Raw genomic sequence first — 20,921 nt, forward strand, 5'->3', positions numbered from 1 at the left:
AGATTCACACCCCTTCTCTTCTGCCCCTCCTGCCCCAGTCTCTGCTTCTTCCACCCAATTCCCTGGGACAGTGGGAAGCTTAGTTACTTGCATCCATTTCTCCTCCTGCAGGTTGGACTCAGACCATTCCAGGCAGATGAGAACCATTCCCAGAGAGAGCCTGATTCTGCCCTAGGGACGCCTCGGCAGCGATGAATTCTTACTGGCAATCTAAACCCCTCCACTTTTGCCCTTCATGGACATAGAAATCACCCAGTCACTTCATAGTTAAAAACACTTCCAGGGGCGCCTGGGTGGCTTAGTTGGTTAAGTGTCTCCCTTTGGCTCAGGTCATGATCCCTGGGTTCTAGGATGGAGCCCCCCTTTACACTCCCTCCTCAGCAGGGAGTCTGCTTCTCTCTCACCCTCTGCTGTTCCCCCACTTGTGTTTTTCTCTCTCTCTCTCTCTCCCCCCCCCTCTCTCAAATGAATATATCAAACATCTAGGGGGGAAAAAAAGCCAAAACACTTCCAAAGCCAAGGTTGCTCATTGGGCAGAGTGGATATGGCTCCTAGCACAGCCATGTGGCCCCAAGAGCCCACTGCTGCACCTGCTCAAAAATGACCTGGAACAAGACCCTGTGCTCCAACCTTTGGGTCCCATAGGAGCATTTTGCCAGGGGTTTACTGGGCTCCATCCAACTCTTTGAGGCCAAGAACATTCCATTCCAGCCTAACAGTGACCTAGGGACTAAAGAGGAAAATAGTGCCCTTCACACCAGCCTTCATTCTCCCCACGTCAGATCCTGTGGCTGATGGGCCAAAGGGGGCATCATCAGCCATTCCCAAGGAGACCCAGTCCCAGGAGGAAAGGACAACTCTAGGCATCTTCCTGGAAGCTGCAACCTGCCTCAAGGTGTAGTCAGATCACAGAAGCAGGCCAGCTCTAGGCCCTCTTTCCAGGATGTCCAGCCCAGGTAGGTACAGCAAGGCCCCAGGTACAGAAGGCCTGAGTCTTGTGACAATGCAAGACACTAGATTCTGCAGCCCAAAGCTCCAGAGCCCCAGTGTGCTCTAGAAGGACGGCCCATGGCAGAAAGTGGAAAACTATGACACCTGGAGAGGAAAGGGTTAAAAGTGTCCCTCCCCGACAAGGGTGCTTAGCCTCTTCAAATAGCTGAAGCGTATTTTGCTTGGTGCAGGTTTTCCCAATAAATCCAGGGCCCGCAGTGATTTACCAAGAGCCTTGGTTATTGGCAACAGCAATCTCACTTACCCAGAGCCGTGCCGTGCTGAGAACAAGCCGTAATTTAAAGCTGGATTTATATTGTTTGTTCTACAGCAACAAACTCAGCAAATCATAAATTCCCTTTGAGATGAAGAGAGGAAATTGACAGTATTTATGAACTCAAAAGGCAGAGAAGGACCTGACCAGCCCTTTCATTTGTAACTGAAACTGCTTCTGGAAGCTCCAGCCAAGGACACGGCTGCCACCCCTCCCCAGGGAGCTGGGCTCCCTGCAGGGTGTGGACACTGGGAGGGGTGGGGTGCCTGGCGTGTCTGTGGCCTCACCGAGGGGATGCTCTGTGGGTCCTAAAGGCAGGACGTGGCTCTGTGCTCATGGGGACATACAGCCACAAGGCCAGCACAGGCGGTTCTCAGATCATGAGCTTCCTGCATTGTGGCAAGAGTGGTTCCTCTGGTCTGGACGTGACGGTACTCATGTGCTATGTCCCACACACATCTGTGCTTCACTCTGTGCCCTAGACACCCAGATATCACCCTCTAATCATCTAGGAAAGGAATGAACTACGGAAGTAGATGCACCCCAAATCCCACCTAATTTTGGTGAAACAAGATGTGTTAGTACGAAGCACAGACGAACTGGGAGCTCTCGCCATTCTTGACGTCTCACCCACAGCTCCTTTTTCCCTTTTCATGCCACCCCCCCCCCAACCCTTCCCACTCCTCACTGCAAATTCCTCCCACCCTGAACCCTGGCCCCAAACAGTCTTCCTCAGTGGCAACTCTTGTCCACTTCACACTCAAAAGCCAAGAGGATCCCAGCCCAACCCCTATGCCAGACAATTAAGGTGGCCTGCTTGGGCCCGCCCACTCATCCACTCTGTCCTCTCCAGCAGGCTTACTCTGCTGTCTCAGCACCAACCTGCCTGGTCCTCGTACAAGCCGCCCCCACTGCTATCATCTCTACAACTAGAAAAAATCACTAGCGGTGCTTCCAGCTTCTTCCTGGCAATCCTGACTTATTTTCCCTTCAGTTCCCTGTTGGCTCAATCACTACAGTACGGTGTGACCCTGGGTGAGTCATTTCTGTCACACATACTAGGAGGAGGCAGGACTAGATCATCTACACATCTCCCCCGCTCCAACTCTGGTGCATGTGACATGGAAAAGCCTGCCAACCAGCTTCTGGGCTGCCCACCCCTGTCCTACCCAGCCTCCAGGGAAACATTTGGCCTGAGAGCCCCCAGTGCCTATTAGCACTCTGCTGATTCCTGGCAGGACAGGTGAGCCCACCCTGGGGTGGGCTCAAGGAACAAGCCCGCTGCCCACCAGAGCCAAACAGGGCTGAGGCAGGAGGCTCACCCAGGCTCTCAATCATGGCATCCAGTGCAGTCACGGCAGCGGCATAAATCCCGGAGTTCTTGGAGTTGAGATTGTCTGCAACAGCAATGATGATGGAGAGCAGCATGGGGTGTAAGCTTTCTTTGAGGAGGGGGATCATCTTGGCAAGGGACTCCAGTGCCCACTGGTTCACTTTCTTGTTGGAATCCTGAAGCCTTGGGGTGAAAGCATCAAAGACCTATTGAGGGAACAGAAACCGAGAGCCCATGGGAACCCAGGCTGGGCAGGAGCCCCACAGCCCAACCAACCACCCTTGGCAGGGGTTCCTCCTGCCTCCCTGACAGGGGCATCTAACCCATGCCAGAACATTCTCAGTGATGAGGGTCTCACCTCCTCAAAAGGGGAGGATGCCAAGAGAGGGAGGAAACAGCCACATATTGAGCACTCAGTGTGTCAAAGCATCTAGAGCATCTCGTCAGGCACCCTGCACTCGCAGGGAATGGTCTTAGTCCATGAAGCAGGGGTTCCCATCCTCAACTTATCATTCAAAACAAAACAAAAACTGAGGCAGAAAGAGGTTAGGTGATTTGCCCCAGATCACACAGCTAGTAAGGAACTTGGCTGGATGCCCTGGTCTGCTGACTTCGAGCCTGTGTCTTAACTCGCTGCTACATGGCTTGGCATCAGAAGCCTCAATCCTAGAAGAAGCAGGCATCTTCCCTGGTTTCCAGCCCATGAAAGCACGGCCTGTGCTTGCTCCCAATATACCTATCCAAATATCCTGGCCCAGTCTCCTGGCCAACCACATGCTCTGCCCCCAACACATCATGTGCATGGCTAGACCAGGAGCAGCCCTCAGATGTGGCATCCTCTACCTCTACCTTCCTCCCCAAAAATCTGCCAAAGAGCTGGGTGATGCCCAGGACATCTCTGGGTGGTCCGCAGGTGCCTTGTCCCCTCAGCTACTTCCAGGCAGTCTCGTGTTACCAAGGCAACTGGATAGCAGGTGCTTCTCAGGCTCCCTTTACCCTGAGGGATCTAGCACAATGTCCAACTCTGTCCTGAGTTTTCCAGATTGAAGTTGCACCCACCGGGAAGAGACAGGCGGGAGGGCAGGGATGAGGCAGTGCTCACCTGGACCAGGTTGGCGGTGATAAGCTCTGGCCTGGCCTTGCAGTGCTCAAGGAGCCGCCCCACGCCTTCCATCCGAGACTGGTACTCTTTGGCCTCCAGCAGCCGCATCAGCTCCCGAAGCTGCTTGGTCACTTCCAGGCCACCACGCACAGAGGAGTGGAGCCCCTCCAGCCGAGGGCCGTTGGAGCTGAGCCTGAGTGAGAGGAACTCCTGACCCGGGCAGCCCCGGAGGATGGACGCACCTCTTGTCCCATGCCCCCTCCCATGGACAAGAGAGACTGAGACAGGGGATCCCCTGCAGTTAGACCCACCCCCAGCTTCTCTGCCTACTGCTTGAGGACACTGGCCCTGGGACTCTGGAAATCCTTTTCCTCAGGGGACAACAATAAGGTTGCCTAGAGCCCCATCCTCTTGCCAGCCTCGTCCTTCCTGCCTTTCTTTTCTCTTTTCAGAAAGCACGTGAAGAAAGGGGGCTCAGTATGGGAGTCCACAAAAGGACGACTGTGCATTTCATCTAAGAGTGAGGGAAGGGCCCTGCGTGGCTCAGCTGGTTAAGGGTCTGCCTTCAGCTCAGGTCATGATTCCAGGGTCTTGAGATGGAGCCCCCATCGGGCTCCCTGCTCACCTGGGAGTCGGCTTCTCCCTTTCCCTCTTCTCATGCTCTCTCTCTCTCTCTCTCTCTCCCTCCTTCCCTCTCTCATAAATAAATAAATAAATAAATAAATAAATAAATAAATAAATAATCAATCAATCTTTAAAAAAAGAGTACCTGGTTCCTTTATCCCAATCCCTGGTTGCCTAGGCCTGGCTCACACTTCTCCAGTGACCAGAGAAATGTTAAGAAGCCCTGCTCCCAGGCAGCCTGGGTGGCTCAGCGGTTTAGTGCTGCCTTCAGCCCAGGGTGTGATCCTGGAGTCCCGGGATCAAGTCCCACCTCGGGCTCCCTGCATGGAGCCTGCTTCTCCCTCTGCCTGTGTCTCTGCCTCTCTCTCTCCCTCTCTCATGAATAAATAAATAAAATATTTTTTTAAAAAAAGAAGAAGCAGCAGCCCTGCTCCCTTCTGCTAAGAGCATGGGCATATGGTTTCCCCTGGCCCAGTCCAGGCAGCATGAGAACAGTTCCATTCAGGACTCCTACCCTCACACCCAGCTCAGAACTCAGCTTTTTGAGCTAAGGCCCTACACCAAAGTCCCCTCTGGCAGAGCTCAACATCATCCATTTTGTCATTCCCTCCTACACTCCACGCTGCTTGCCCACCAAGTGCCAAGAGCTATGGTGGGCACTAAGGACAATCAGACAAGAGACACCTTCCTTGCCTTCAGGAGCTCAGAGACCAAAGGGAGACAGATAAGTCAAGGGGCTGACAGAGGACTGAGAAACAGAGAGCACAGGGTGTCTGAGAGAGCCTCTGGGATAAGATAACAGTCATCTGAATCTTGTGGAATCTGGTAGAAAAAATAGGCATGTTCCAGGTGCAAGGGATGCAGCATAAGCAAAGGTAGGAGACAGAACATGGGGGGAGGGATCGGCCAGGGAGCAGGAGCTGCTCTGGTCTGTGTGGGAGAGAGCAGGCAGCTAATCTGGAGCTGGTTGGTGGGGCGGGGTGGGGAGGGGGGGCTGCCCTGGGCGCCTGTGAGAGTTCAGATGTAGCCCTCCCTGAGCACCATAGAAGAATTCTGAGTTTCAGGCACATCAATGACCAGGGGGTTTCTGCTTGGTTTCTAGCTCCTCCCAGCACGCACCCTCTAGCCTCTCTGCCCATTCCCTCTCCTCTGCCTTTGTCCCACAGCTGCCTCTAAATGCATCCCAGGCCACCCTGATGGCGACAGGATGTGCTGCTTGAAGTGGATGGAGAAACGCTGAGCTCATGCAGATGGTCCAGCCAGCAACATGCCCTGCCCGGACTACTGGAATTCACCCCCTCGGCATGACTACTGGATGGCAAGTATGTTCAAATCGTAGGATTTGGTCTCCCTGAGCTTTGGGTGGGAAATTCACCCATGAGTGCTGCTACCCAACTAGGTCTCCACCGTAGCCTGGATCCACACAGCCTCAGAACCACTACCCCTGGCCCAGGGCAAGTGGCCCATCTCTGTTGGCAGCCTTGGATGTGGAGCCCCAGGGAGACAAGAGCAGCCATACCCATCTTCTCCAGGCAGCCCATTCTCACACAACACCAGACTCCTCGACACCTTGCGGCCCTTGGCAGATAGAAGTCCATCACCATCTTCCATTCCCTTGAAAAAGGGAACACAAAACATGAGCCAAAGGGGTGGCCCTCTGGGAACTGCCAGCCACTCCAGGCTAGATCATAATGAGAGGAATAACCCCTTCCACCTGGCAGGGCTTCAGAGGGTACAACCAAGCATTCCAGACCATTGGTACTCAGGGCAGGGATCAAGATCCCCTTTAACAGGAGACAGTGTGGACACCCAGGTGGCTCAAGGGACACCGGCAGAGAGGGACAGAGCCAGGTCCGAGCACAGGAGAAGGAAATCACATTTATTCCACCTGCCAGGAGTTGTGCACGAAATGGAACCTTCTGGAGTGCACACCCCACTCCCCTGACTGGCTTGGCTCTGACCTTCCCCCGCACCCCCCTCACCCCCCACCTGCTCAGGCCACTAACTTACCCGCTGCTTAATAGCTGCCATGACCTTCCGTAAGTCGTGAGATGGGAGGCTCTGCTTCAGAAATGCATCAAACTTCGTATTTGACATCAAGATATTCACCATCTTCCGGCCATAAAACCTGCCACAGGAGAAAGAGAGGGATGAAGAAACAGCCACAGAAATGCATCATAAATCTGTTCTGCAGATTTACAGGAGTTTTCTAATTGTAGTAAAAGAGTTTTTAATACTTTTTTCCAATTAAGACAATAATCGTTAATTAAGACAGTTAAAAACTAGATTCATAAAAAGAATAAACATCATCCGTAGCCCCATTACCAAGGAAAGACTATTAGATTTTTACATATTTTCTTATGGTCTTTTAGACACATACACATTTTTGTTGGTATCAGAATATATATAAAACTTGCCTCTGACTTTTTTCACTTTACCATTAATCATCCCATGTCATCCTTTTTAGTAAATTCATAATATTCCATTGGATGACTATACCAAAATATACTTAACTTCTTCTAGTATGGGGCATCTGGAAGTCTGAGAAAGGGTACAAGGGCCAGTAAGGGAAGAAATGGTCAGCTCTACCCAGCGAACAGCGGTGAGTGGGGGAGGAAATCAAAGAGGGCTTCATGGAAGAGGAGATCCTTAGATTCGCATTGAGAAGAGGAGTAAGAGTCCATAAGTGGGATGGGATTAGGGAGTAAGGGGGCAGGGGTTGGTCACTTCAGGATCCATAATACAGTCTGACACATCAGTAGGCATGTGGTTGGAAAACAGCAGGCAGGGCCTGGATGCAGGATAGGAAAGAGAGAAGGTAGGACCCAATTTCTGGAAATGTGAAGGAGTTGGGCTTTAGCCCTCAGACCATGGGAAAGTGTGAAATGACCAGATTTGAACTTTATGAAAATGTCCCTGGCAGCAGTGTGGTGAACGTCTCTCTCTGGTGACAAGGGCCACCATGATAGCCCAAGCAAGACATGATGAAGTCCTGAAATAAGGCTGTAGAGTGGGAGGAGGAAGGGATGGTCAGATTCAGGACCTGCTAAGAAAACTGCAGGGTAGGGTAGTTGATCAGAGGTGGAGCAAGAATCATCTACAATCTCATATTTCACTCAACCCAAGACTCTACTGATTGTAAAATGCACCATTGATTCCTTTTCCACTGAGCAAAAACAGAAATAGAAAACACTGGCAACTTCCAGTGCCTTTAATGACACTGCCCCATGTGGGGAGGCACCCCTTTCATGTATTATCTCAGAAATCGAGGTAACATTACTTGCAGGTGGTGCCCTTCCTTCCATAGGCTGGGTAAACCACTGGGTGGTTGCCTGGTAAGAAAATGTGGAATTTTGGTCACTCCTTCCATGACTGTTTGCATTAATATCTAATTTATGTCCCATCACTCTATCTCCATGCCTCTTCTCATACACTATAACATTTCATTTCAATGCTGAATAATAGAGTAATATTTCTAAGACATTTTCAGGAGCAATTAAACTCAACAAGTCCCCGCAGAGCACCCATGGTGACTTCTTAAAATAAATATAAAAGGCTAACAAGCAAAGAAAGGCTCATAGTTTAGTTTCTACAATGCAAACCATAATTCAAAGGTTTATGCCACGAGCAATAAGGACCAAGTTCGAAAATGTGCAGAGAGTAAAACCCAAATCAAAATTGCTGCCTGGCCAGCAGCAACTGTGAGATGCCTCTGATCGTAAGATATTAAAATGTGGGAGAAATTGTGTGTCTTAGAGTCAATGATGTATGAAGGTCCTCATTTATCATCTTAGATGACTCAGTAAATAATAATGACTTCTAACAATAGAGGGAACACAGGCTTGGGGAGAAGGCAGAGGGCTCATTTAGGGACAGTCTGCACCAAAGACGACAGCAGGACATCTGACAGTGGTGATGGGTCCTCCAGAAGCATTGGAGGTAGAGCACTGGTGCTCAGACAAGGGGTGGCCTGGAGGGAGACCATAGGAAGCATCAGGTTGCCGTGACTGGACCCACGGAAGTAGTGATGGTGCTCAGGAAAGTTGTAAGAGGAGAAGAAGCTTGAAGACACTCCTGCAGCCATCTATATCCAGAGGGCAGGCAGGCCAAGAGGTGGCCATAGAGGAAGAGGGGAACCAGGGAGTGCAGTGCCATGGACGCTGAAAGCACGGGGGCCCTGACTGAAGATGGAGTGTAGTCAACACTGGCAACGTAAGAGAAGTCAGGATGGAGGGGGCATTTCCAGCTGGAGAGAATTAAATTTTTATTTCCATCCCCCTACCAACAAATAAAAACAAATCAACCAAAACCTTCTAGTTCTCCACCAATATTCCTCATTTCAGTAAATGACACTATCATTTATCCAATTGTTCATTTTAAAAACCCAAGCATCATCTTTGATTTCTCTTTGAAAGCCTCACCACCCACATCCTGTTGGCTCTGCCTTCAAGACACCCCAATCCAGCTCTCCCTCCCGTCTGCTGGCCTCCAGCACCCCTGGCGGGGACTGGGGGAGTAACCATCTGTCTCATGTCCCTCCTCCACCCAGGCCCCCTCCCCTACTATCAATTCTCTAATGAGCAGCCAGAAAGATTTTTTTCAAAAAAATCAAGAAGGCAGCAAGCATTTAAAGACACACAAACTCTAGTAATCAGGGGGAAAAGCACTCTGAAACAATAATGAGATGGCACTTTTACCCATTAGATCAATACAAATTAGAACTCCAGATACTGCAAGGTCGCGAGGACATAGGCAGTGGCGCCGTGGGAGGGAGGCCGAGGGGCACAGCATGCTCAAGGGCTCCCCACAGGGCTCAAGCTGCATCAGTGGACATGCGCCCCTGACCACAGTCCTGCCCCCTGGCCATATTCCCAGACACTCTCCCTGGGCTCCACGGGGGGAGCACGTGTGAGCATGGTACGTGGAGCAGGGCTGCCGTGGGGGGGATGAACCTCAGACTGTCAGCTATGAGAGCACAGGCTGGAGCACAACACAGAACATAGGGAGGACAGACCCGGCGGAGCGGTACTGGATGTGGTGTGTCTCCAGATCTGGCCATAACGTCCTAGGAACCAAGGAATGTGACGAGGGACTGACTGGGCCCTAATCCTAGCTTTCCAAGACAGTTAATTGGATTCTTTTTTTAATAGCAATATTAAAATACTTTTTTTTTTCCTTACTTTTTAAAGATTGCATTTATTTACTTGAGAGAGAGCACACAAGCAGGGGGAGCAGAGAGGGAGAGGGAGCAGCAGGCTCCCTGCTGAGCAGGACTCTATCCAAGGACTCCGGGATCTCGACCTGAGCCAAAGCCAGGCGCTCAGCGGACTGAGCCACCCAGGCCCCTCAGTTAATTGGGTTCTATCACTCTCCTGCTTAACACCATTGCGTATCTCCTCACACTCCTACTAAAAATCCTCTGGTGGCTTCCCGTCCCACACCAGCCAAAATCCTGACTCCTGACCACTGCCTGAGGGTCCCTGCCTGGCCTGGCCCTGCCCTGTCGGCCTCATCGCCTGTCCACACTGCCCCACTCACTGGCTGCCACACAGCCCAGCCTTCCTCTTCCCAGAACACCAAGCGAATTCCCATCCGGGGGGCCTTTGTATGTTTCCTTTGCCTGGGACGCTCACACCCCAGACCCCCAATGAGTTGGCTCCTGCTGGCCCATCAGTTCTCAGCTCCAATGTTACTCTCCAGAAAGATCTCCCGCGACACTCCATCAAAGTAGGCACCACCCCCTTCTCCACCTTGGTGTTTTTCTTGCTGCATCCCTTATCTGTAACCTGAAATGATCACACTAATTTATTTGTTTATTTTCTGTCTATCCCTACCTACAAGGGGTGAGCTCCAGGACAGTAGAGGCCTAATTTTTCTCATTCACTGTCCTGTCTGGAATAATGAAGAGTGACCTCTGTGCGCTATCCTTGAAAGGAATGAATGCTCTTTCAGAGGCTGGAGCTGGGATGGGTCAGAAACAAGAGAGAGAGAGAGCAGCGGTGAGAGAAGGAGAACCGGAGGCGGGGAGCTCTGCGCATTCCTACAGGCCCAGCTATGCGGGTGGAGACAGATGGATGCTGGCCATAAAGGACGGACACAGCCTCAGCCTGTCTGGCTGTCCCTCCCGTGACCCCAGGAAAGCTGAGCTGTGTGGGCCAGGGCTCTCAGGGCTGGCTGGTCACCTTATCTGCCCTGGGCTGGCAGGTAGGCAGCCCCCAGGCCCCCTGGCCCTGCATCACCTGGTGTCCTGGTTAGAATCCTGGGCCAGCCTCACCAGGTTGTGCACCAGCATCTCTGTGCTATCCCTGGTGCCTGAGAGAAGCTTCTCGGCACCTATCTGCTCCAGGACGACTGAGAGGTGCTCGGCAGTACATTTCCGGACTGAGGGGTTTCGGTGGCTGAAAAAAAATACATCACAGTCAAGGGGTCAGACAAGGAATGGGGTGCAGGGTCCCTAGACTGCTGCACATGGATCTATAATTGTGCACCCACATTTCATGCCGTGATGGGCTCTGAAATCTGTCTCATATGGGCTACAGGGAATCTTCAAGGGAAGACCAGTCACATCCTGCTCATAGAACCCAGGATGACAACAGTAAGCAGGAGAGGGAGAAAGGAGCCCTAAAGCCATGTGGTGCTCCCCACATGTTCACGTGCTCACCACCTCTGGGCCTTCCTGCATGTGTGCCTTCCCCATCGTTTCTCCACCTAGAAAGATCCTACCTAATCAGAGATCCTTCTCTGCCTTCCCCAGCCCCCTCTGCAGAATGCTCCCTGGGACTCGCACTATCCCTGTCCCCTGGGAAGAACAGGAGCACCCCTGCGGCTCCCCAGCCAGGCGAGGAGCTCCCAGGGAGGTGACAGCAAGTGGAATCCTGTGCCCTGCTGGTGCCTGGCACCTGCCCACACTTAGTGGGAGCTAACTGCACGTTTGTTGAAGTGAACTGAGACAGGAGGGGGCGACAGGGCATCAGTGGGTGATCTGGTAACCCCAACAGGGAGAAGCTGAGGTCTTACAAGAGAAATCCAACGGGATGTCACCTGTTTCTTTTTCACCTTTTTTCAAATAGGGCCTGTGTGTCCGCAGTTCCTTAGGCAACACTGACCCCTTCTTCCACCAGGGTCCCAACCCAGCGTAACACAAGGGGGTACTTCTGGCCTCCCCCTACTCCCTGTGGCCCAGGAACCAGCTCCATTAGCATCTGAGTCAGAATCTGCATTTTGGCAGGATCCTCAGGAATTCCTGAGCACAGCCCTGAGGACGCCTGACCTTGCTTCTTGCAACAATGATCAATTGCCTCAGTTTGTAGTTAGCACAGCTCGGAGCCAGGAGCCCTGCTGAGCACCCTCTAGCCACAAGCCACTATTAGCATCAGTTTGCAGAGAAGGAAGCGGAGCAGAGGGAGCAGTCCAGAAAAATGTACAACGAACTTCTCCCAAGAGTTAGTGGCCGCCACACTGCACACTCAGTAAATGTTACAGTAAAGGCAGGCGCTGCTTTTTCATGAATCGTTTCATTTACTCCTCACAATTTGAGGAGGTGTACACCGTTATTATTCCCAGATGCGGAGACTGAGCACAGAGCAGCTAAGTAACAACCCAGGGTGTGAACCTCCCTTCACCCTTTGTACTGGGCTGTGGTGTGGCTGCTTCCACACACCCGGGGCGGGGGGTGCGGGGCGAGGCCTATCCCAGAAGCCTCCTGCATCAGTGTCATGACTGGCTCTGGGGCTGAGAGTGGTTTGGCCCTGTGGGATTGAAGGGGTTTGGGAAATGGTTTTGTTTCTCTTTTTAAAGACTTTATTTATTTATTCATGAGAGACATAGAGAGGCAGAGACACAGGCAGAGGGAGAAGCAGGCTCCCTGTGAAGAGCCCGATGTGGGACTCGATCCTGGGACCCCGGGATCATGACCTGAGCCAAAGGCAGATGCTCAACCACTGAGCCACCCAAGTGCCCTAGGAAATGGTTTGGGGTTTGGGTTTTTTAATAAGGTGAAAGGCACCAGGGGGATAGGCAAGCACCTTCCTCCTCCCCAGGAAAAGTCCAAGAGGTGTGAGCTGGAGTAAGATTTTGTGCCTTGCTCCACTCAGAGCCTTGATTTCATCAGAAAGAATGCCTGCCCCCCATGAGAGGCACACAGGCCGCAGGCTGGTTCTCAGCCCTGTCTCCGGGGACGTTACTACGGATGCCCTGAACTCCCCAGCCTTGAACAGAACACAGCAGCTCAACCCTTGTGGCTAAGGCTTGGGGCTGCCCCATGCTCACCTCTTGATCCCCAACCTGGCCCAAGAAGGGTGGCAGAGAAGCCCACCGGGAAGCAGGGTCTCCCTCCCCCAGCTAAATGTGTGAGGCACCTGCTCCATTTGCCCACTCCTCTCTCCGGGACTCTCCCCTTGCTTTACCTTCCCAACCCACCCCTCTGACAACGAGCCACCACGTACTAGATGCCCGCCGAGGTGAGGGCCACCAGGGAGCGGGCAGGGGTCACATTCTCCACCATGGCCCCCAGGGAGCGGTTGGCCGCTCTCTGGATGAACTCGCTGGTGTTCCCCATCTTCTGAAGCAGGCAGCGGGCAATCTCTTCAGCCTCCTGGTCCATGTTCTTCTTCAAGGCTCGGAAGAGGGCTCCCAGGGTGCTGATGGCCAGGCGTGACACTTTGGAGCGGAGGTTGGTGACCTAGGAGAGGGATGGGACAGAGACCCTCCAGGACTGCTAGGCCCTGCCAAGGGCTCCAGAACATATGAAGAACAAGGCACGGGCCCACCCTCTCCCATCACCACCACCACCACCACCGCCCCTTGCAGGCCTAGGCTTTGCCAGGCTGGAAATGAAAACCACGTAGTAGCTCTCGACAAAACAGCCCCATTTAAAAAATAAATTATTATTGTTATCATCATAATTATTAATTCCAGTTGAAATTTAAAATTTGAACATCCGAAATTTGTACAACACTTAGTCTTCCAAGTACTTTTACAAATAGTGTTCAATTTGGGCATCACAAACGCCCCCACACCCACCCCGCCCCCACCACTGGAATAGTCTATTCCCAAGAAGGGGCCTGGCCTCCACATGTGATAAGAGCATCTCATGGCCCCTCCGGGCCCCATCTAGGCCCCAGCCCCAGCCCCAAGGGAGAAAGCCCTTGGGAAATGTTACAACTTCCCTGAGGTTGGAGATCTGGCTCAGAACACTCCAGCCCCTCAGTCGGGCCTCTGAGTATAGAGGACAACGCGGGCTGTGACAAACAGGATCAAACAGGATTCTGATTGTTCTGATTCTGAATGCCCAGAGATTAGAAACAAGGAAACTCCTGTGCCCAGTTCTCCAATCTGAGATGCGGGGGGACTACCTCCCACCTCCATAGCTGAGGGCTAAGAAGTGAACAGGGGATGCCACATTCCAGGGAGCCATGGCCCCTCGGGGCAGCTGCATGACCCTCATTGAGCGGTGGCAGCAGGGAAGGAGGACTGGCTGCAGGGTGGGGACGGCACACAGGACACAGGCTGTCTAGGTGGCCTCACCTCCCCAGTCACAGCCAAGGACACATCATGTAGCCTCCCAGCCAGGACATCTGAATGACAGGCCGCCAGGCGCTGGACACTTAGCAGGCCCTTCTCCTTCATCTGCCTGAGAAGCAAGTTCCAAGCTGTCACAGGCAGGTGGGGAGGGAGGAGGCCCCCATGCAGACCAGGGGCGCCCCCACCCCCACCCCATCCCCACAGCAGGGGAGGCGGGCAGCTGAGGTCAGGAGAAGGGGTGCCCTCACCAGTCGTTGCTCTCAAGGCACTGGAGGGCATCCATCAGCCCCAGCTCAGGGTTCGAGAAAGGCCTCAACTCCTTAAAGATTCTAGGATCCAATTCCTCCTCCTCTTCATCCCATTCGGGAGACCCCAAGGTAAGCACCGCAGGTAATGAGTTGGCTGCCCTCACGGAAAAGAAGAGGAACAGGGCACATTTCAGCAGGGAAGACCCAGGCCTGGCTGCGTCCCTGAGCCCACCGAACACAAGGTGTGCTCGGAGAAGGACTGGCCAGGGCTGAGAGGGCAGGGCTGTGCCTCCCCCGCTGGGGAGCCACGGACACCACCGAAAGCTCTACGTCTTGTCAGCCTTTTCCACCCCAGCCCTGCCAATCTGATGGCTCTAAACAAGCTGGCCTGCCGTATACTGCTTGATGCCATGTGCAGAGTCCACCAAGCCGGTGACTCACCCCCATCTTGCCCTATCTGCGGTTGGCTGAGGCTCATAGTCTGAAGGAGGGAACCCCCTACTCACACTGGTGGTGTTCTAATGTCACCCCCTTCTGGGAACCTGTGTTATCAGCTTCTCCTTCTTCCCCCTCCTCTCAGTCCTTTGTGAAATTGCCCACGGGCAGGGCCTGGAAGGGGTCCAAAGGGGGAAGCGAGGGACAGTGAAAGTGCAAAGGAGACAATGCAGCTCATGGGGGGCCCATGTGGTCAAGACATGGCCACACTGGCAGGGACAGCCAATAAGCAGGGATGTTGTTTAAAATTCAGGTCATGTTCTCTAGGCTCTCCTTCCTTGGGGGCAGATACTAGAATCAGAAAACCCTAGGAAGGGATTAGGAAGGCAGTTTAGCTATCTATCAGCTCCAATGCCCGAAACACATCATCGAGGCCTCAGAGGCATGGGGACATGGGGGTCCCCACCCACAGTCCCTCAGCTCCTCCAGCAGCAGAGCCATGACAAGAGGGTCTCTTCTGAACCCAGAGCACTCACAGCCACGCCTCACTTCGTGGCTACTTCACTTCAGGGGCTCATCTCTACCAGCATGATTGCCACATGATGCCTCCAGGGGGTCCAAGGCAAATATGAGTTGACAATCCTTTACTTAAAGCCAAGACAAAATGACCTCATTCCTGGATTCTCCTCTTGGCTTTGCCATTGGATAAGAGTCATTAGCCAAAATCTTAGCCCCCATGGACCAGCATCACCTTAAGTAAAATCAGGTGACTTTGGGTCTCTTGTCTCAGTGCTATTGGCTATAAAATGAGTGGGGTGGATTATATAGATCAGTATCTCCCAAGTAGCAACCACTCAACTACCACTTTCATGACTTCTTGCCATGTCTCTTAACTACCAGTAATTTTAGGGGATCCCTGGGTGGCTCAGAGGTTTAGCCTTTGGCCCCGGGGTGTGATCCTGGAGACCTGGGATCGAGTCCCGCGTCAGGCTTCCTGCATGGAGCCTGCTTCTCCCTCTGTGTCTCTGCCTCTCTCTCTCTCTCTCTCTGTGTGTGTGTGTGTGTGTGTGTGTGTGTGTGTCTCATGAATAAATAAATAAATAAATAAATAAATAAATAAATAAATAAATAAAATCTTTAAAAATAATAATAATAAAAAAAATAAAATTCTTCTTCAAGCCAACCCACTTTTCAAATCTTAAATAAGTCTATCCTAAAGGGAAATTTATGTCACTACCATAATCAATAAACAAATACTGTCACAGAATAGGGTATTTGCAATAAAAATAAAAGGATGTTATAAACTCCGGCTATCAAATCGTAGCCAGCTTCTGATGACTTAAGATGGAAGGAAGATTTCTTTGTTTAAAAAGGAGATTTCCCAGCCTGAGACGGGTGCTCAAGACCGGCACTGAATTAAGACTTTCTACTTGAAGGAATCAAAGGGATAGAAAGAGAATGGCAACGAAGGATGAGTCAATATTGTTTCTGGCACCAAAATGATGTTCTATTCCATCAGCATGGTCCCACCACAGCCCACACTTAAAAGAAACTCTGAATCAGGCTGGTTGTTTTCAAATGTTCTTTAGTAGCAAAATCTTTCAAAATTTAAATCTCTAGTGGATGCCCAATATACCAAAAAAATAGTGAGGCAAAATAGATGCTGTTCTGGTAGAATAGGGTCAGAGCCTCCTTTGTCCCTTGGCACCTTCCTGAGAATCCCGGAGGACCTTTGGATCCTGGGATCCCAAGCTGTAATCAGCCCTATCCAACGCCAACATTTTAGGAGGCAAACTGCAGAAACCCAAGGTCTTCACAGACCTCTTCCTCTTCTCGATATTTCCAGCTACTTTCGTGGATGCTTTTCTCCAGCATCTGTGATCCTGGTGCACCGGTGGGCCCTCCAGGACACATCACACAGACTGGGCACATCTGCCCTTCTTTCAGTTACTTCTGGCTGCATTTCCCTGGGTCCCCGGTCTGGCCCAAAGACACTTTGACTCCCACACTATTCCTCTCTCTCTGGATGATCACCTCAGGCTGCCCTCTAACACAGGTAACAGGAAGCAGAGCAGCCCAGGTCACCTTTGCCATGCCCCAAAGCATCCCAAAGGCAGCTCAGCAAGAGGGACATGTGTCCTCCACCCGGGCGGTCTGGGCCCTACCTGAAGCATGACGGGCAAAGCTGGGCTCCTGCTTGCTGACGGGGATGCTGGGCAGGGAGGCCCGGTTGGCCCGCTTCCTCAGGATGACACCGATGTTTCTGCGTAGGCTGCTCAGCCCACTGGGCACAGACACGGTCCCACTGCCCCGGAGGGGGAGGAGGCCTGTGGAGGCAGAGAAAGTCCTAGGACAGAGCTGGTCCCACCTATCCTTAGCCCCAACGTCCTCCTTTGGACATGGGCCTATCAATGTCAGGATGGGGAGCATGGGGAGCTATGGGTAGTCCCTCTCTTGCCCAGGGGTTGGCCAAGTCGTCTGCCCAGCCTGAGGGAATCCTGCCCCAGGCACCCAGTACCTTCCTTCATCAGGGCTCTCCGGGAGGCCAGGCTCTGGGAAATAAGCTCCCTCTCCCTCTCTGGCTCCTTTGCCCTCTGGAGCAACTCCATCTCCTTCATCTGCCTCAGCCGCATCTTCTCCTGGGCAGACTTGGAGATGGTGACCTGGATCTGGCACAAGGTCAAGGCAAACTCTGTTACCTCGAGGACCCAACTCTGCTTTCTGTCCCTTCATTTATCCAATCATCAGGAATGCAAGTGGCTCCTATGTGCCATCACTCTTCTGGGAATGAACAAAACGGCCAAGACCTTGCTTGCTCCCTGCCATGGAGAGGGAGAGAGCGAACAGATCAATCTCTAACATCAGGCAATATGTACCAGAAGGAAAGTCAGAGACAGAGGGTGACAGGGCTTCCATTTTAGGTAGGAAGACCCAGAGAGACTCCCTGAGGAGGTGAAATTTAAGCAGAGACATGAATGAAATACGGGAGCAGGGGCCATGCAGATTTCTAGGGGAGAAGTATGCTAAGCAGAGGGAATAGAATGCAAAGGCCCTGAGGCTGGCACACGCTGGGCATGGTTGGGGGCTATGAGGACACTGGCTGGAGCACCCCAAATCAGAGGACGGTAAAACACAGGGTCAGAGGTGGCAGGGGTGGGCATAGCCATAGCACACTGGGCCCTGCGGCCCATGGTGAGGAGTCAGATTTGTCCTCTAAAGGACACAGCAAATCATTGAGGTTCTGAGCACAGGAGTGACATGATCTGACTTCCATCGAGAGTGAAGGGCTCCTCTAAGTGTTAACTTTATATTTGGGAATAATTTAATTTGGGGAAAAGTTGCCAAACAGAACCAAGAGTTTCTGTGGGGTGGGGCTTGCACTAGCATAGCAAGAATGATGACAGAATGGCCTGATTCTGGATATGTCTCAAAAGGAGAACCCACTGCTTTAGCTGATATATGAGGTGTGGAGCAGCAGAGAAAGAGAGGAGGCAAGGGCGGGCCCAAGATATTTTGCCAGAGTAGCTGGAAGGCTGGAATTGCCTTTTCCTGCCATTTACTAAAAGGGGACACTGGGGAAAGAGATTTTGGTGGGTAAAGATGCAACACTTGTTTTGGATAAGGTAAGTTTGAAATACAATTAGACACTAAAATGGAAATGGAAAATATCAGTTAATACATACTTGGTTATATAATCTAACCGTTGCTGCAGGTCAGGGGAAGGTTTGGGCCAGACGGGGAGATTTGGGAGTCCTCTGCATATAGATGGCAGTTAATGCCAGGGACCAGCATAGGTCACAGGGGGTCAGGATAAATAGACCAGAGGCCAGAGATCTAAGCTCTGGGGCCTCTGGCATGTAGAAGGCAGGCAGATGAGGAGGAGCCAGCAAAGAAGGACTGGGAAGGAACGAGAGCTGGAGGAGGCCGAGAACCAAGGGGGAAGCCATTCCGTCACCTCCTTCCCAAGGTGGAGACTTCCAAGAATGAGCCAAAGCTGCTGGCAGGTCAAATTAGAAGACGACTGAGCTATGCTGCACATGGGAAGGTAAAGGTCATTGGTGACCTTGACATGGGCAGTTTCAGTGGGGACATTGGGACCCAAATCCAACTGCAGTGGACTCAAGACAGAATGGGAGACCAGGCAGTAGATTTGTTTTCTTAAGATAAAAGAAACAACAGAGAGAGCCAAAGATGTTGATAGGAATGGTCTGATTTCAGGGAGGATATTGCTGATGCAAGAACAAGAAGAAATGCTGGGGCTGGGGTGCGGCTGGAGGAAGCTAGAACAACAGGACACAGCGGTGACTGAGAGGGATTGCTTGAAAGAGATGCCAGTGGAGGTGAAGTTATCACAAGGTCCAAGCTCTGACCATGGGTGTGAGCAGCCAAGGCAGGGTGGACAGTGGGGTCACCTTACAGCCTTGAATTATTCTCTGTTTCATGCGCTGGCACCCTGGCCGGAGTGGGAGGGCTGCGGTGCCCGGGTCTCATCATCATCATCACCGGATCCTAACAAAGCGCGTGCACACAGCGCGCCCTCCAGGCATGTTTACTGTACGCTTCTATCTCTATTTCAAATACTGAGCACAGTTCTCCCATAACAGTGACTCTTCAAGTTTTAGTAAATTCACCCAGACCAGGGAAGAGAATCATCTGGACCAAGGTCACCTTAGTGCAAGGTATTTGTCAGCCTGTCAAGCACAGCCTTTGGCTGATCTGCCCCTGAGTCAGCTGCCTCCGTTGCTATCTTGGGGGTTGGTTCAAATTACTCGGCTTGGTTCACCTAAGCCCCTCTCTACTCTCCACATCCTGCTTCCTTCGGAACCCTGTGTGACCTCTTTCTGCCCTCCCTTCCTCCCTCATCCTGCCCCTCAGCTCCCCACTTACTCTTCCCTTTACCTAGCACCCCCCTCCCATCCTTCTCTTCCTCTCTCTTGTTCCTCTTCCTTTCTTTGGTCCTCACCCATGACCCATCTACAGGTTCCAGCCTTAAGCACCAGGGTAACCGACTCAGGGCTCTTTCTTGTCCTCCTCAAGCTGGCCCCACATTTATATATTTCAGAAGCCTGCTTGTGTTCAGCCGGTGGTCCACTATGACCCCCATTTTCTTTTCCCCTCACTTTCCAGATACCTTGGTACTGCTTTCCTTCTGGTCCTCCTCTTTGAACAAGGGGTGGGCTTCCTTGGCCTGGCCGGAGGAGAAGGCTGTGAGTGCCGGAGCGGACTGAGATGAGGGCAGGGCAGGCTTCTCAGGGGCGGCAGACCTGTCTCTCACAGGCAGGGCTGAAGGTCTTGGCTCTGAGGAGTCAAGAACAAGAATGGAGCTGAGGACACCCAGCACTCTGAAGCAGCACCCACCCCTTTGGGCTACCCCTGGGGTTCTGGAACCCTGTGGATGGTGTAACGTTTTACTGCCTAAGCCTACTACTCTCCACTGTTCTGCCCAATGCTTTCGTGGTGGTGAAATTTTATAGAACAGCACTGGCGGGCATAGAAGGGGCCGCCCAAGGACCAACATTCTCCTCTTTTCATCTGTGCATCCATCCTTCCAACCAACTGTCCATTCAATAATTATCACACACCTTATTAGAAGACAGGGAAGGGAGGAGGCTGGGCAGGAAACAGGGGGCAAGTCTGTTATCTAGGAAGTTCAAGATATTGTTTAAGAAGCTTAAAAGAATGTCAGTCTATCTTACCCAGGAGGTGTGTACCGCAGGAAGAGAGAAAATAAAATGAACCCAGTCGTCACACAGCATGAAGGGACCAGAGAATTAAGCAATGCTAGTCTGATCCCCTCGTTTGACAGACAGGCTGGGACCCAGCACCCCTCACAAGCTCTTGTGATTGATGCAGTACAAATTCATTTCCAGGGGATCCCTGGGTGGCTCAGCGGTTTGGTGCCTGCCTTTGGCCCAGGGCATGATCCTGGAGACCCGGGATCGAGTCCCACATCGGGCTCCCTGCATGAGGCCTGCTTCTCCCTCTGCCTGTGTCTCTGCCTCTCTCTCTTTCTCTGTGTCTCAAATAAATAAATAAATAAATAAATAAATAAATAAATAAATCTTTTAAAAGAATTTCATTTCCAGATGACATCAAATCGGTAGGATCTCTTGGTCATTCTAGATTTTCCTAATCAATAGATTTCAAAGGTAGCATGTCTTATTATGGAGGCAGGATAGGGGTAGATTAGTCTTCTTTTAATGAAAGAAATGTTAACTGGGTTCTCCTGTTCACAAACTTTGGAGCTCACTGTCCTTGGGTGAACTTGCAAATAAGTTGTCCACTGGAATGGGGGCCACCATCTAGGGCTGCCTGTTGCTGGAAGGGGTGCCTGGAACCAGAGGCTCCAGTAGGGCTCAGCCTGGACCTCAGCTTACCCTGAACCTCAGCCCA

The 20,921-nt window shown here is 51.9% G+C and overlaps 1 protein-coding gene across 2 annotated transcripts in view; it reads right to left on the reverse strand.

Annotated features, from left to right (window-relative positions):
• Positions 1-20,921, reverse strand: part of TOGARAM2 (TOG array regulator of axonemal microtubules 2) — a 51,185-nt gene that overhangs the window by 8,940 nt on the left and 21,324 nt on the right. Inside the window, exons 9-19 of one of the 2 annotated variants that reach the window (XR_005987987.1) lie at positions 19,660-19,826; positions 17,047-17,197; positions 16,694-16,855; positions 14,094-14,247; positions 13,849-13,954; positions 12,768-13,003; positions 10,563-10,721; positions 6,334-6,451; positions 5,843-5,937; positions 3,700-3,892; positions 2,587-2,780 (exon numbers count right to left, since the gene is read on the reverse strand). Coding sequence is in view for 1 of the 2 variants with exons in the window: in XM_041756379.1 (XP_041612313.1) it covers positions 2,587-2,803; positions 3,700-3,892; positions 5,843-5,937; positions 6,334-6,451; positions 10,563-10,721; positions 12,768-13,003; positions 13,849-13,954; positions 14,094-14,247; positions 16,694-16,855; positions 17,047-17,197; positions 19,660-19,826 (1,758 nt within the window). In the remaining variant the exon portion in view is untranslated. Of the gene's footprint in view, positions 1-2,586; positions 2,804-3,699; positions 3,893-5,842; positions 5,938-6,333; positions 6,452-10,562; positions 10,722-12,767; positions 13,004-13,848; positions 13,955-14,093; positions 14,248-16,693; positions 16,856-17,046; positions 17,198-19,659; positions 19,827-20,921 lie in introns of both variants that reach the window. The other variant, XM_041756379.1, reaches the window with a different exon arrangement.

Source organism: Vulpes lagopus, chromosome 5 (assembly GCF_018345385.1).
Source record: "Vulpes lagopus strain Blue_001 chromosome 5, ASM1834538v1, whole genome shotgun sequence".
Taxonomy (NCBI): Eukaryota; Metazoa; Chordata; class Mammalia; order Carnivora; family Canidae; genus Vulpes; species Vulpes lagopus.